The 17,500-nt window shown below is 44.5% G+C and overlaps 1 protein-coding gene across 1 annotated transcript in view; it reads left to right on the forward strand.

The window, feature by feature from the left end:
- LOC134059632 (NLR family CARD domain-containing protein 3-like) overlaps positions 1-17,500 on the forward strand; it is a 60,855-nt gene that overhangs the window by 14,706 nt on the left and 28,649 nt on the right. Inside the window, exons 7-13 of the mRNA XM_062516074.1 lie at positions 1,593-1,728; positions 1,871-1,908; positions 7,201-7,336; positions 7,505-7,678; positions 8,876-9,049; positions 10,144-10,317; positions 11,070-11,243. Coding sequence (XP_062372058.1) covers positions 1,593-1,728; positions 1,871-1,908; positions 7,201-7,336; positions 7,505-7,678; positions 8,876-9,049; positions 10,144-10,317; positions 11,070-11,243 — 1,006 coding nt within the window. The remainder of the gene's footprint in view (positions 1-1,592; positions 1,729-1,870; positions 1,909-7,200; positions 7,337-7,504; positions 7,679-8,875; positions 9,050-10,143; positions 10,318-11,069; positions 11,244-17,500) is intronic.

The following is a 17,500-nucleotide window of genomic DNA, read 5'->3' on the forward strand; positions in this document are numbered from 1 at the left end:
AATTTGACAACAACTATATGACCGCTTTGCTAGCTACGCTAGCGGCGGTCATAATAATAACACACACATAAATGCTAAATGGGTAGCAATACACCCTTTCTGAAAAAAGCATAAGTAACAGGTCATCATTTCATTATTACTCAATTGTCTGTCTCGCCAAAGTCTTTGTCTTTCTATTCACACATCAATGATGATTATGTCAGGTGAGATGAAAGGTGTGTTGTCCTCCTTATGTGTCCAGGTTCCTGAAGAGTAGTGCTGCTGAGGAAGCCTGTGCTGCTGTGGCTTCAGCTGTGGGTTCAAACCCCTTACTCATGACTCAGCTGGATCTGAGTGGACACATACCAGGAGTCTTGGGAGTGACTCAGCTGTGTGCTTTACTGCAGGATCCCCACTGCACACTGCAGACATTATGGTTAGTGGTTGTTGTTGCATTCACTTCACATAAAACAGCTGGGGTTAAAGGTGGTGTTGCTGATGTTGATACAAAATCAATCATCATTGTTTTCCTAATTACACAAACATTAAACTGGAGAAATCTGAAAATAGACTATTCTATGTCCTTTCTTTCCCATATGGAAATGCAGTTTTGTGAGATGTACACAGTGTTGTGTGTTCACTACAGAGAGGCTGTTTCATTGTAAGGTGCTCAGATGTGTATAAGCAATGATAATGCAGCTGTAGCAGCAGCTGTAAAGGGGGGTGAGTGATGAATCTGATGTGTATCAGTAATGATAATGCAGCTGTAGCAGCAGCTGTAAAGGGGGGTGAGTGATGAATCTGATGTGTATCAGTGATGATAATGCAGCTGTAGCAGCAGCTGTAAAGGGGGGTGAGTGATGAATCTGATGTGTATCAGTGATGATAATGCAGCTGTAGCAGCAGCTGTAAAGGGGGGTGAGTGATGAATCTGATGTGTATCAGTGATGATAATGCAGCTGTAGCAGCAGCTGTAAAGGGGGGTGAGTGATGAATCTGATGTGTATCAGTGATGATAATGCAGCTGTAGCAGCAGCTGTAAAGGGGGGTGAGTGATGAATCTGATGTGTATCAGTGATGATAATGCAGCTGTAGCAGCAGCTTTAAAGGGGGGTGAGTGATGAATCTGATGTGTATCAGTGATGATAATGCAGCTGTAGCAGCAGCTGTAAAGGGGGGTGAGTGATGAATCTCACTGAATGGAAATAAGATTTGTTTTCATGAGATGACATCACATTTAAAAAACTGCTGAATGTACAGTATATGCTACTTCAATTCTTCAGCTGACAGTAGTCTTTGCAATATGTTCAGAAACACATGTACGAACACACACACACACACACACACATACTGTACACTCACACATGCACACTCACCCACACTCACACACACACAACCCACACACACACAATCACACACACACACACACACACAAACACTGCTGACTCTCTCACTCACACCCGAATACACACACGCACGCACAAACACACATACATGTACACACACACGTTGACAGTATTGTTGATTGTCGAAAAGGAGATGAAGATGAAGTATTTCTCCTACTTCTCTCTACAGCCTGCATAACTGCAGTATTGGAGAGGAAGGCTTCAGAGCTCTTGCATCAGCACTGAGATCAAACCCCTCACACATGAGAGAGCTGCAGCTGAGTAGGAATAAAGCAGGAGACTCAGGAGTGAAGCATCTTTCTTCTCTTCTGGAGGATCCCAACTGTAAATTGGAGAAACTAGAGTGAGTATCACAAGACCAAATATTGAGTTGCTATCAGTGAAATTGACAGTGTGTTTTAATGTCTTTTTCTCACTCAAACACAAACACACCACTGAATCAGTCAGTCACTCTCTCACTCACCTACACTTGTTTTCCCCTTAAGGCTCAACAGTTGTGGGCTCACTGAGAGGAGCTGTGCAGGTCTGGCATCTGTCCTCACCAAAGCATCTTTAAAGCTGAAACATCTAGACCTGAGTGCCAACAGCATTGGAGATATTGGTGTCCAAGAACTGTGTAGTGGACTCGGTAACCCAAACTGTGCACTGGAGACACTCAGGTAAGACATTTCAGTATTCCTCAATGAGACATTTCAGTATTTCTCAATAAGACACATGATACAGCAGTGATGTTGTCCAGTGTGGGCGTGTGTGTGTGTGTGTGGGGGGGGGGGTCTTCACATAACAGTGATGTTGTTCAGTGTGTGTGTGTGTGTGTGTGGGGGGGGGGGGTCTTCACATAACAGTGATGTTGTTCAGTGTGTGTGTGTGTGGGGGGGGGGGGTCTTCACATAGCAGTGATGTTGTCCAGTGTGTGTGTGTGTGTGTGTGTGTGTGTGTGGGGGGGGGGGGTCTTCACATAACAGTGATGTTGTTCAGTGTGTGTGTGTGTGTGGGGGGGGGGTCTTCACATAACAGTGATGTTGTTCAGTGTGTGTGTGTGTGTGTGTGTGGGGGGTCTTCACATAGCAGTGGTGTTGTCCAGGGGGGGAGGGGGGTCTTATCACAACAACTTAGTGTTATACTTGGAAAACTACAGTTCATATTGTGTGTTTTCTGGTGCATTGACTAAATAATAATTTCCTGTCAGGCTCTTTGACTGTAGTATCACTGAGAGGAGCTGTGCAGGTCTGGCATCTGTCCTCACCAAAGCGTCTTCAAAGCTGAACAATCTGGACCTCAATGACAACAGTATTGGAGATAATGGTGTCCAAGAACTGTGTAGTGGACTGGGTAACCCAACATGTACACTGGAGACACTCAGGTAAGACATTTCAGTATTCCTCAATAAGACACATGATACAGCAGTGATGTTGTCCAGTGTGGGCGTGTGTGTGTGTGTGTGTGTGTGTGGGGGGGGGGTCTTCACATAACAGTGATGTTGTTCAGTGTGTGTGTGTGTGTGTGTGTGGGGGGGGGTCTTCACATAACAGTGATGTTGTTCAGTGTGTGTGTGTGTGTGGGGGGGGGGGGGGGGTCTTCACATAGCAGTGATGTTGTCCAGTGTGTGTGTGTGTGTGGGGGGGGGGGGTCTTCACATAACAGTGATGTTGTTCAGTGTGTGTGTGTGTGTGGGGGGGGGGGGTCTTCACATAACAGTGATGTTGTTCAGTGTGTGTGTTGGGAGGGGGGGGGGGGTCTTCACATAGCAGTGGTGTTGTCCAGGGGGGGAGGGGGGTCTTATCACAACAACTTAGTGTTATACTTGGAAAACTACAGTACATATTGTGTGTTTTCTGGTGCATTGACTAAATAATAATCTCCTTTCAGGCTCTCTGACTGCAGTATCACTGAGAGGAGCTGTGCAGGTCTGGCATCTGTCCTCACCAAAGCGTCTTCAAAGCTGAACAATCTAGACCTGAGTGCCAACAGTTTTGGGGATATTGGTGTCCAAGAACTGTGTAGTGGACTGGGTAACCCAAACTGTGCACTGGAGACACTCAGGTAAGACATTTCAGTATTCCTCAATAAGACACATCATACAGCAGTGATGTTGTCCAGTGTGCGGGGGGTCTTTTCATTACATAGCAGTGATATTGTCTGGTGGGGGGGGGGGGGGGGGTCTTATCATCATAAAGCAGTGATGTTGTCTAGTGGTGGGTGGGGGTCTTATCATCACATACTGTAACAGTGATGTTGTCTGTTGTGTTAAAACATATTGTGTGTTTTCTGGTGCATTGACTAAATAATAATCTCCTTTCAGGCTCTTTGACTGTAGTATCACTGAGAGGAGCTGTGCAGGTCTGGCATCTGTCCTCACCAAAGCATCTTCAAAGCTGAAAAATCTGGACCTCAATGACAACAGTATTGGAGATAATGGTGTCCAAGAACTGTGTAGTGGACTGGGTAACCCAACATGTACACTGGAGACACTCGGGTAAGACATTTCAGTATTTCTCAATAAGACATTTCAGTATTCCTTAATAAGACATTTCAGTATTCCTCAATAAGACACATCATACAGTGATGTTGTTGATGGGAGGGGGGGTCTATACATAGCATTGATTTTGTCTAGTGGGGGGTGGGGGTCTTTTTTTTAATCACATAGCAGTGATGTTGTCTGTTGTGTGAAAACATATTGTGTGTTTTTTGGTGCATTGACTAAATAACAATTTCCTTTCAGGCTCTCTGACTGCAGTATCACAGAGAAGGGCTACGCTAGTCTGGCTTCAGCCCTGAGGTTAAATCCCAAACACCTGAGAGAGCTTGATCTCAGAGGAAATGATCCAGGGAAATCTGGAGTCAAACTGCTTGTAGACCTGAAGGAGGATCCACAGTGTACACTGAGAAATGTCCAGTAAGTATTTCTGGAAGAACAGTGGACAGTCCAGTTGTGTATCAAAGGTTGTCAAATGCTTCACATGGATATATCAAGCTGGTGAAGATTCAGACTGCTTGCTGTTGACTTTGTTGTGGTGGAGACACCTTCTGTAGAGATTCAGTTGGTCTGTAATGAATATGATATTTGAAGAGACCAGATGAGCTTAGGTCCTGCAGAGAAAACGGAATCTATAACATTTAAAGCTGCAGCACCAGGCCAAACAGATAAAATGATAACACACACATAAATGGGCAGCAATGCACCCTTTCCCCTGAAAACAGCACATGTAAAAACAGCTCATAATTTCATTATTTCTCGATTGTCTGTCTTTGTGTCTTTCAATGCCCACATCAGTGTTGTTCATGTCAGGTGAGATGAAAGGTTTGTCGTCCTCCTTATGTGTCCAGGTTCCTGAAGAGTAGTGCTGCTGAGGAAGCCTGTGCTGCTGTGGCTTCAGCTGTGGGTTCAAACCCCTTACTCATGACTGAGCTGGATCTGAGTGGACACATACCAGGAGTCTTGGGAGTGACTCAGCTGTGTGCTTTACTGCAGGATCGCCACTGCAGACTGCAGACATTACGGTTAGTGGATGTTGGTGCGTTCACTTCACATAAAACAGCTGGGGTTAAAGGTGGTGTTGCTGATGTTGATACAAAATCAATCATCATTGTTTTCTTAATCACATCAACATAAATAGACTATTCCATGTCCTTTATTTTGCCATATAGAAGTGCAGTTTTGTGAAATGTACACAGTGTTGTGTGTTCAGTACAGTGAGGCTGTTTCATTGTAAGATGCTCTGATGTGTATCAGTAATGATAATGCAGCTGTAGCAGCAGCTGTAAAGGGGGGTGAGTGATGAATCTGATGTGTATCAGTAATGATAATGCAGCTGTAGCAGCAGCTGTAAAGGGGGGTGAGTGATGAATCTGATGTGTATCAGTGATGATAATGCAGCTGTAGCAGCAGCTGTAAAGGGGGGTGAGTGATGAATCTGATGTGTATCAGTGATGATAATGCAGCTGTAGCAGCAGCTGTAAAGGGGGGTGAGTGATGAATCTGATGTGTATCAGTGATGATAATGCAGCTGTAGCAGCAGCTGTAAAGGGGGGTGAGTGATGAATCTGATGTGTATCAGTGATGATAATGCAGCTGTAGCAGCAGCTGTAAAGGGGGGTGAGTGATGAATCTGATGTGTATCAGTGATGATAATGCAGCTGTAGCAGCAGCTGTAAAGGGGGGTGAGTGATGAATCTGATGTGTATCAGTGATGATAATGCAGCTGTAGCAGCAGCTGTAAAGGGGGGTGAGTGATGAAATGTCGTTGCAAACATAAGTTCGAGAGAAACGTGACGAAACTTTGCCACGCCTTCACTTCCTATAAAACCGATTGCTTAGTCAAGGCCCACCTGCCGGTGCTACTGTAGCGTTTGTTCTCGCTCGCAACCCACCACCTCCCCGTTCGCCTCCTATTCGCCTCCAGCTTGCCTCCTATTCGCCTCCTCTCTCACTTTTGACGGGGGTGCTTGCAGAGATCTTGCCAAATGCTGGCAGCCCAGCCTGTTTGGTGTGATCCAGCAGGGCACTTCATGACCCCGGCCAGCGATCTTGCCCAACATGCTATCTACGGATAAATATAAATTGCAATATTCTCATAGCTCAGGTTCAGTCTGGTCCCCTTATTCGCGCCGCATTTATCCGTCGTCTGGCATCTTGCCTGGCCTCCGCAGCAGGTCAGACACGATCTCACATTAAGCTTCTCGGGTGCCCGCGGTCGTCACTCCGGGCTGACGTCTGCCGGCGCAGTTATCGCCCGGCGCGATCCCATGATGCACTTCACAGTCACGAGCGGTAATGCCAGCGCAGAGCCACCGTGCTCACGAGAAGCTCGTCAGGACCCTGAGTAGTGACCTACACCAAGCACTCCCACATTTATTTATCTGGCAAATTTCGGATAGTGAAACTCTTGAATCTGATGTGTATCAGTGATGATAATGCAGCTGTAGCAGCAGCTGTAAAGGGGGGTGAGTGATGAATCTGATGTGTATCAGTGATGATAATGCAGCTGTAGCAGCAGCTGTAAAGGGGGTGAGTGATGAATCTGATGTGTATCAGTGATGATAATGCAGCTGTAGCAGCAGCTGTAAAGGGGGGTGAGTGATGAATCTGATGTGTATCAGTGATGATAATGCAGCTGTAGCAGCAGCTGTAAAGGGGGGTGAGTGATGAATCTGATGTGTATCAGTGATGATAACGCAGCTGTAGCAGCAGCTGTTAAGAGGGGTGAGTGATGAATCTCACTGAATGGACATAAGATTTGTTTTCATAAGATGACCTCACATTTAAAAAACTGCTGAATGTACAGTATATGCTACTTCATGTCCTGGCAGCAGTCTTTGCAACACACACAAGAACACGCACACGCTCACACAAATACACACACACACACACACACACACATGCAGACAGTGGCGGCGCTAGAGATTTGTATCTGGCAGTAAAAACCAATAATACATTCTGACTGCGAAATACACCATTTCAACACAGTTTTCTGAGGGACAGACATACCAACAGAGAAAACACAGAGCTGTATCACCCCCTAGCTACCTCCTGATGCCGCCCATGAACACACACACACACACACACACACACACACACACACACACACACACACACACACACACACACACACAAACATACACAACGCACACATGCACACATGCATGCACACACACACACACACACACACACACACACACACACACACACACACTCAAAGAGTATTGTAAATGTGACAGTAATGTTGATTGTCCCAAAGGAAATGAAGATGAAGTATTTCTCCTACTTCTCTCTACAGCCTGGATAACTGCAGTATTGGAGAGGAAGGCTTCAGAGCTCTTGCATCAGCACTGAGATCAAACCCCTCACACATGAGAGAGCTGCAGCTGGGTGGGAATGAAGCAGGAGACTCAGGAGTGAAGCATCTTTCTTCTCTTCTGGAGGATCCCAACTGTAAACTGGAGAAACTACAGTGAGTATCACAAGACCAAATAACACACACACACACACACACACACACACACACACACACAGACACACACACACACACACACACTCAAAGAGTATTGTAAATGTGACAGTAATGTTGATTGTCCTAAAGGAAATGAAGATGAAGTATTTCTCCTACTTCTCTCTACAGCCTGTATGACTGCAGTATTGGAGAGGAAGGCTGCAGAGCTCTTGCATCAGCACTGAGATCAAACCCCTCACACATGAGAGAGCTGCAGCTGAGTGTGAATAGAGCAGGAGACTCAGGAGTGAAGCATCTTTCTTCTCTTCTGGAGGATCCCAACTGTAAACTGGAGAAACTACAGTGAGTATCACAAGACCACATAACACACACACACACACACACACACACACACACACACACACACACACACACACACACACACACACACCACTGACTCATTTCACTCATTACACAATATAATTTCATGTAATATATTTAGTTTAATTGTATACACACTCCATACACACTCCATACACACTCCACACACACTCCATACACACTCCACACACACTCCATACACACTCCACACACACTCTATACACACTCCATACACACACACTCCACACACACTCTACACACACTCCATACACACTCCATACACACTCCACACACACTCCATACACACTCCACACACACTGTACACACTCCATACACACTCCATACACACTCCATACACACTCCACACACACTCCATTACACACTCCACACACACTCCACACACACTCCATACACACTCCATACACACTCCACACACACTCCATACACACTCCACACACACTCTACACACTCTATACACACTCCACACACACTCCACACACACTCCATACACACACTGTACACACTCCATACACACACCACACACACACTCCATACACACTCCATACACACACCATACACACTCCATTACTCACTCCACACACACTCCATTACACACTCCACACACACTCCATACACACTCCATTACACAGTCCACACACACTCCACACACACTCCATACACACTCCATACACACTCCATACACACTCCACACACACTCCATACACACTCCACACACACTCTACACACTCTATACACACTCCACACACACTCCACACACACTCCATACACACACCGTACACACTCCATACACACCCCACACACACTCCATACACACTCCATACACACACCATACACACTCCATTACACACTCCATTACACACTCCATACACACTCCATACACACCGCATACACACTGCATAACACACTCCACACACACTGCATAACACAATCTATATACACATTTTAATGTTGTCCCAGGTAATAACTGCTGCCCTCTTTGTTTAGACGACACAATCACAACACACACACACACACACACACACACACACACACACACACACACACACACACACACACACACACACACACACACACGCAAAGAGTATTGTAAATGTGACAGTAATGTTGATTGTCCTAAAGGAAATGAAGATGAAGTATTTCTCCTACTTCTCTCTACAGCCTGTATGACTGCAGTATTGGAGAGGAAGGCTGCAGAGCTCTTGCATCAGCACTGAGATCAAACCCCTCACACATGAGAGAGCTGCAGCTGAGTGGGAATAAAGCAGGAGACTCAGGAGTGAAGCATCTTTCTTCTCTTCTGGAGGATCCCAACTGTCAACTGGAGAAACTACTGTGAGTATCACAAGACCAAATAACACACACACACACACACACACACACACACACACACACACACACACACACACACACACACACACACACACTCACACACACACCACTGACTCATTTCACTCATTACACAATGTAATTTCATGTAATTTATTTAGTTTAATTTTATACACACTCCATTACACACTCCATACACACTCCATACACACTCCACACACACTCCACACACACTCCACACACACTCCATACACACACCATACACGCTCCACACACACTCCATTACACACTCCACACACACTCCATACACACTCCATTACACACTCCACACACACTCCACACACACTCCATACACACTCCATACACACTCCACACACACTCCATACACACTCCACACACACTCTACACACTCTATACACACTCCACACACACTCCACACACACTCCATACACACACTGTACACACTCCATACACACACCCCACACAAACTCCATACACACTCCATACACACACCATACACACTCCATTACACACTCCACACACACTCCATTACACACTCCACACACACTCCATACACACTCCATTACACACTCCACACACACTCCACACACACTCCATACACACTCCATACACACTCCATACACACTCCACACACACTCCATACACACTCCACACACACTCTACACACTCTATATACACTCCACACACACTCCACACACACTCCATACACACACCGTACACACTCCATACACACCCCATGCACACCCCACACACACTCCATACACACTCCATACACACACCATACACACTCCATTACACACTCCATTACACACTCCATACACACTCCATACACACTGCATACACACTGCATAACACACTCCACACACACTGCATAACACAATCTATATACACATTTTAATGTTGTCCCAGGTAATAACTGCTGCCCTCTTTGTTTAGACGACACAATCACAACACACATACACACACACACACACACACACACACACACACACACACACACACACACACACAATGTGTCAGGAATGTTGATTGCCAAAAAGGAAATGAAGATGAAGTATTTCTCCTACTTCTCTCTACAGCCTGGATTACTGCAGTATTGGAGAGGAAGGCTTCAGAGCTCTTGCATCAGCATTGAGATCAAACCCCTCACACATGAGAGAGCTGCAGCTGGGTGGGAATAAAGCAGGAGACTCAGGAGTGAAGCATCTTTCTTCTCTTCTGGAGGATCCCAACTGTCAACTGGAGAAACTAGTGTGAGTATCACAAGACCAAATAACACACACACACACACACACACACACACACACACACACACACACACACACACACACACACACACACACTCACACACACACCACTGACTCATTTCACTCATTACACAATGTAATTTCATGTAATTTATTTAGTTTAATTTTATACACACTCCATTACACACTCCATACACACTCCATACACACTCCACACACACTCCACACACACTCCACACACACTCCACACACACTCCACACACACTCCACACACACTCCATACACACTCCATACACACTCCACACACACTCCACACACACTCCATACACACTCCACACACACTCCACACACACTCCACACACACTCCACACACACTCCATACACACTCCATACACACACCATACACACTCCATTACACACTCCATACACACTCCATACACACTCCACACACACTGCATAACACAATCTATATATACACATTTTAATGTTGTCCCAGGTAATAACTGCTGCCCTTTGTTGTTTAGACGACACAATCACAATCACAACACACACACACACACGTACACACACACACACACACGTACACACACACACACGTACACACACACACACACACACACACACACACACACACACACACACACACACACACACACACACACACACACACACACACAACGTGTATTGTAAATGTGACAGTAATGTTGATTGTCCTAAAGGAAATGAAGATGAAGTATTTCTCCTACTTCTCTCTACAGCCTGGATAACTGCTGTATTGGAGAGGAAGGCTTCAGAGCTCTTGCATCAGCACTGAGATCAAACCCCTCACACATGAGAGAGCTGCAGCTGAGTTATAATGAAGCAGGAGACTCAGGAGTGAAGCATCTTTCTTCTCTTCTGGTGGATCCCAACTGTAAACTGGAGCAACTATTGTGAGTATCACAAGACCAAATAACACACACACACACACACACACACACACACCACTGACTCATTTCACTCATTACACCATGTAATTTCATGTAATTCATTTAGTTTAATGTTATACACACTCCATTACACACACCATACACACTCCACACACACTCCACACACACTCCATGCACACTCCACACACACTCCATACACACTCCATACACACTCCATACACACTGCATACACATTGCAAAACACAATCTATATACACATTTTAATGTTGTCCCAGGTGATAACTGCTGCCCTCTTTGTTTAGACAACACAATCACAACATACACACATACAGTGGGTACGGGTTGAGAATGCACCTTCTCCCGCGGGACTCCCGAAGAGATCCCGCAGGCCGTCAAGCCGATTTTTTTCGAGGCTAAGGCAATGTACCCAAACAACCACCAGGTGGCAGAAAGTTTCATCCCGCATTTCAAAACGATGAAGACCGCATATCCGTCAATAGTCGACTCCTTAATCTCATTTAATCATTACAATGAAAGTGATGACTGGCGAAATTATTCAAACGACGTTTCAATGAACCATTGTTGAAATGAATGAAAATGGTTATAGAAAATCACCTACAGCCTAACGCCGACACAGCCGATTCTTTGATTGATTCTAAGCTGTTTTGATGTAGGGGATGGGTAAACTGGCGCGCTACAAACATGCTACCAATCAAATGTAATATTAGTAGGACTAGCCTACTTAGACACTTTAGTCATAGGAAACGTTGCCATGTTAATTTGGGCTAGAAGTGCTTGCTTGTGGTGGCGCTCCTGTCCGCTGCTTCTCCCGAATTGTGTGGCAAATTTGTCAGCAATCAGCTTAAATGTCAAATCATATTTATTTCTCTTTGTCGCCATGGTATTGGGGGAAACGCGGAGAAACGAGATGGTCAGTCCTCGTATTTTTTCTTCTTGTTTCGTTATAAGAAATATATAAGTAATAGTTAGTCTTCTTCCGTATTGAACAGATACGGGACGCTCTTTGTTCTGTATTTTAAGGAACTACTCAATGCACACACACTACAATGAAAAACACACAAAGAAATCACTAAACATATAGCCTACAACCTAATGACACTTTAATGCAGCGTTTCTCAAACTATGGGCCGCGAAACGTGGAGACTGCTGCTGGTCCGCGAGACATGGAGTGAAATTAGGTCCGGTGATCTGATAATTTGCTGCGCAATTGCTGCGCAACCGCGGACCGCCAGAAAAAGAAAGCAAACGTTGCTGCGGAAATGCTTGCTAATTTGATGTGTTTAAACATAGAGCCATACAATTAGGTGTGTCTGTTATTATGATAATTTTCAAGCATAACTGCTTGTCCATAGCTCAGTGACAGGTGTTAATAGCCTTGCCATAAGCACTGCTGCAGGTACTTCTTTTATTATGCGGTTAGAGCATAAGCGCTTACTCATATAGACTATAACTCAGGGACAGGTGCAAAACCACCAACTGGGATGGATCGAAGGGCAAGCAAGCACTGCCACACAACGTGAAGGCCTTTTTGTTGTCAACACTAAACAGAAAGTTTCCTACGATGGGGAGAAGTGGCCGCGAGGACTGCATCGATAAGATCAACGAATACAGTAATGTTTTACAACCCAGCTGGTATCCGCTGTTCATTCCGACATATCCCCACTCGGCGGTAGGCCTAGGCCTATTTAACTTTTTTTTTTCAAACAACGTGCCATTTCGACATGAGGTCATTAATAGGCTATTAATGTCATAACTAGGCTATCATTAGGCTTACTATGCATGGCTGTAGGCAGCTATGAGGCCACTGAGATCTGGACCTCATCGGTTTTGAGAGCTGGAAATACATGTGTTTGCTAAATATCGGTTGTTGTGCATGTCGCGTTCGCGACTCGGGGAAGTGAAAGCAGTTCTGTAAAGACATTGCAAGTTTTCATGGAGATCATCTGCGCCGCGCCGCGCAGCTGTAGCTGATTGTGAAAGCCGATTGGAAATACATAAGTTTGCCATGGTAGACAAAAACACTCAAATAAAACAATAGCCTAAAAAATAACTGCATGCGTAATGGACACGGCTCTATATCCTAAATAATTTTCGAGGTTCGCCATTTGGTAATATGACCTATCCTTACTGACAATAATTTAGATTGAGCACAACTAAAGTTGCACGAAGGCAAAATACAGTCCTAAAAGCCTATTCTATATAGCCTGGCCAATATTGTAGATGTGCAAAAGCAGCATTTGCGTGCGTGCTTGCCGGTGAGGTGTAGCCTACAAAAATGAGTATAACATCTGATTATTAAAGTATGGCTGTAGGATATAGGCTAGAGAAGAGTTGGTTTAAAATTCAAGTGTAGTAAAAAAGTTTGTGCACATCCCCGGTCAAGGTGCAGAACAAGAGTAGGCTAAATCATAAAAAAATGGAAAAAGGTTCGCACACTTGAAATCCTTCTTTTTTGATTTGATTTGATTTTCTTTAGCACAAAGGAATGACGTTTCGACCGTGTGGTCTTCTTCAGATTAAAATTCAAGTACGTGCGCTATTTAACCCCTCGAGACCGACTGCAGTCTGCTGACACAGCCAGACGACTCTCCCAACCCATTCATTCGTTTTGGCCGATATAACCCATTCATTCGTTTTGTGCGTATATAGATTCCTGCATGCTGCATTACCGTGACCCTTAGCCTACCTTGTGGATGATTTTTTCTCATTGGAATACAGCAGGACAGAATGCCTTTTATCTAACAAACGCAAAAGCTGAGATTGTTGGAAGGACTAGGCTACTCAACAAACTTGTTTTTCGTTTCTGGGAGATCTCGTTATCGTTTTGGATTGTCGGATTTTTATACTTATTGTTTGGACTTATGGACAATGAACTTTGAGGGGTGGTTGTTAGTGCTTTACAAAGCTTTGTGTTAATAAGTGTCGGTCCTCCTATCCTTCAGCTCACTGCGCGATGCAGTTGCGCATAGTGGCCAGCCACGAAGTCATTAACTGTTTACGACACAATACATGATATTTGTGTTTTTCGTTTCTTAGATTTAATGCATGTTTGACATGTAAACAGGCCTTCAGTCCGTTAACTTAAGGCCTTCTTTTGCATGGGGTTGCTCGCATCCGCCCGTAACCTAGGCTATTATATGCGTAGTGGCTGCATACTCTTGATTATAATAAGAGGCAAATTGTTACAGGACAACTTAAACTGACTTCCCCAATGCTTCCCCGCAGCACATTACATTTTAATATAGGCTAATATAGGATGAACAAAGTCTATGGACTTGCTATATTAAATCCAGTAGCCTAATAATTCTATGTGCCACGTCCGATTTCGCAAGTGATGTAGTAGGCTACGTTTAAACATCGACAAACGTCTGAGACTACCCATTTCATGAAGAGCAATTGTCTTGTGCGATCATTCCCCCTCCCCCACACTTGTCTAACCAGTTCACTAGACATTATAGCCTACCTATATGCGGCACTGAGGACGATTGCCTCCCTCCCCCCTCTCTCTCGACAGACACTTCCTGACACTAGGGCTCGGGATCATGACATCAAAACTTCGCGGGCACAGCCACATTGGCAGCTTCACTCCTTAGTTTACTATGGATTACTATGGATTTACTCCCGCCTTTTAGTGTGTTCCTGTTACTTAGTTTTTGCCTTCTTGGTCGTATGTTGCTGTGTAGTGGGGTGTAACAGTGCAACCCACGATCGCAAGAGGAAAAGAATAAATCGCTACTATATTTCTGCTTCTTGTCTTTTGCATCTGAATGAATGGATATTACGTTCAGTGCGCTACCAAATGGCGGCGATATTCCTAGAATGCAAGGCGTGTGCCCGAGCCCTATTATGTAAATGTAAAAAATGTGTGTGTGTGTGTGTGTGTGTGTGTGCGCTGAACCACGAATTCACATATTAACTTTTCTTTTCAGCAGACATCGCAATCATAAAAAAATCGCAAAACTTTTTAATAAAATAATGCCTCTTGTCTTTATGGGTTCCGGAGGTTCGTAGAGTAAGTTTTGAACCCCGGTCGCTGACGTGTGATTAAGATGCCTCAACCAGTTACGCCACAGTTCGAGTGTCAATATCTTCGCACTTAGCCAAGAAATATAAAGGATTCAGTCAGTCGAGTTCATTTATTCGCGGCATGCACTTGAAACGCCGATCAAAAGTTCTGACATGTTAAACTGACGTTAGTCATTAATTCACCACATGATAAAATGCTGTTATATTGACGCACAGTAGCCCACGGTAGTCTATGTCTATCTCTGAATCAACATGAACATGCATAACGAGATCCATATATTCTAAGTTGCTAGAAACTTCTTTTGCGGAGCTAGGCCTACTAGGCGATGGTTACAATGAATCACCCTCACTGCCCTATCGCATATCTGACCATCCATTGTTACAATGTTACAAAATGCGCGATCTTCTCCATGCATGTAGCCTACGGTTATAAGTAAAGTGACATGATAGGCATGTAGGCCTATTAAAGATATTTCTGTTAAATACATTTTATTTTCAGTTGTCAAAAGTGGTGGGGACAAAATCTGTGATAAAGTGCTGGGTAAGCTACCCAGCCTAAATGTCCATCTTGTCCATCTCTTTCGTCTTCGCCTTGACAATAATAGCCTATTCACGGAAATGCGGTCTTGTAACCGTAATGAATTAAGGAATTAATCTAAGGTTGCCTATCGAGTCTTTCAGGTTGAATTGAAGGCTTCTAAAACCATTTTCATTAATTTCAACAATGGTTTATTGAAACGTCGTTTGATTATAATTTCGCCAGTCATCACCTTCATTTTAATGATTAAATGAGACGGATTAAATGAGACGGATATGCGGAGCATTTCTCTCCCTCTCCATTGACCAAAACGTTGCTCTGGCATCTCTGCTGGACTGACTGAGTTATAGGCTACGTCGAGTGAGAGAGCCAGCTGTGAGGTAGGCTGTAAAACATTCGAAAACTCTGAAACTGCAACCTGACATGCCGAGCGTGATGTCTCTTTTCTCCACTCGTCACCAGCGCGGTGTCTTCGGGTTTTTCCGTGTTTTCCGGTATGAGCCGAACCTTCATTTTATTAGGGCGGTCTTATGTTGCCCCCTTGCGGTTGCAAAGTCCCGATGCTTCGGGATTCCCGATGTGCGGGAAAGAAAGGAGCATTCTCAACCCGTACCACACACACACACACACACACACAAAGAGTATTGTAAATGTGTCAGGAATGTTGATTGTCCAAAAGGAAATGAAGATGAAGTATTTCTCCTACTTCTCTCTACAGCCTGTTTACCTGCAGTATTGGAGAGGAAGGCTTCAGAGCTCTTGCATCAGCACTGAGATCAAACCCCTCACACATGAGAGAGCTGCAGCTGAGTAGGAATAAAGCAGGAGACTCAGGAGTGAAGCATCTTTCTTCTCTTCTAGAGGATCCCAACTGTAAACTGGAGAAACTAGGGTGAGTATCACAAGACCAAATAACACACACACACACACACACACACACACACACACACACACACACACACACACACACACACACACACCACTGACTCATTTCACTCATTACACAATGTAATTTCATGCAATTTATTTAGTTTAATTTTATACACACTCCATTACACACTCCATACACACTCCATACACACTCCACACACACTCCGCACACACTCCACACACACTCCACACACACTCCACACACACTCCACACACACTCCACATACACTCCATACACACTCCACACACACTCCATACACACTCCACACACACTCCATACACACTCCACACACACTCCACACACACTCCATGCACACTCCACACAAACTCCATACACACTCCACACACACTCCACACACACTCCATACACACTCCACACACACTCCACACACACTCCATACACACTCCATACACACACCATACACACTCCATACACACCCCACACACACTCCATACACACTCCATACACACACCATACACACTGCATAACACAATCTATATAAACATTTTAATGTTGTCCCAGGTAATAACTGCTGCCCTTTTTTGTTTAGACGACACAATCACAATCACAACACACACACACACACACACACACACACGTACACACACACACACACATACACACACACACACACACACACACACACACACACACACACACACACACACACACACACACCACTTACTCATTTCACTCATTACACCATGTCATTTCATGTAATTTATTTAGTTTAATGTTATACAC

This window comes from Sardina pilchardus, chromosome 16, assembly GCF_963854185.1.
Source record: "Sardina pilchardus chromosome 16, fSarPil1.1, whole genome shotgun sequence".
NCBI lineage: Eukaryota > Metazoa > Chordata > Actinopteri > Clupeiformes > Clupeidae > Sardina > Sardina pilchardus.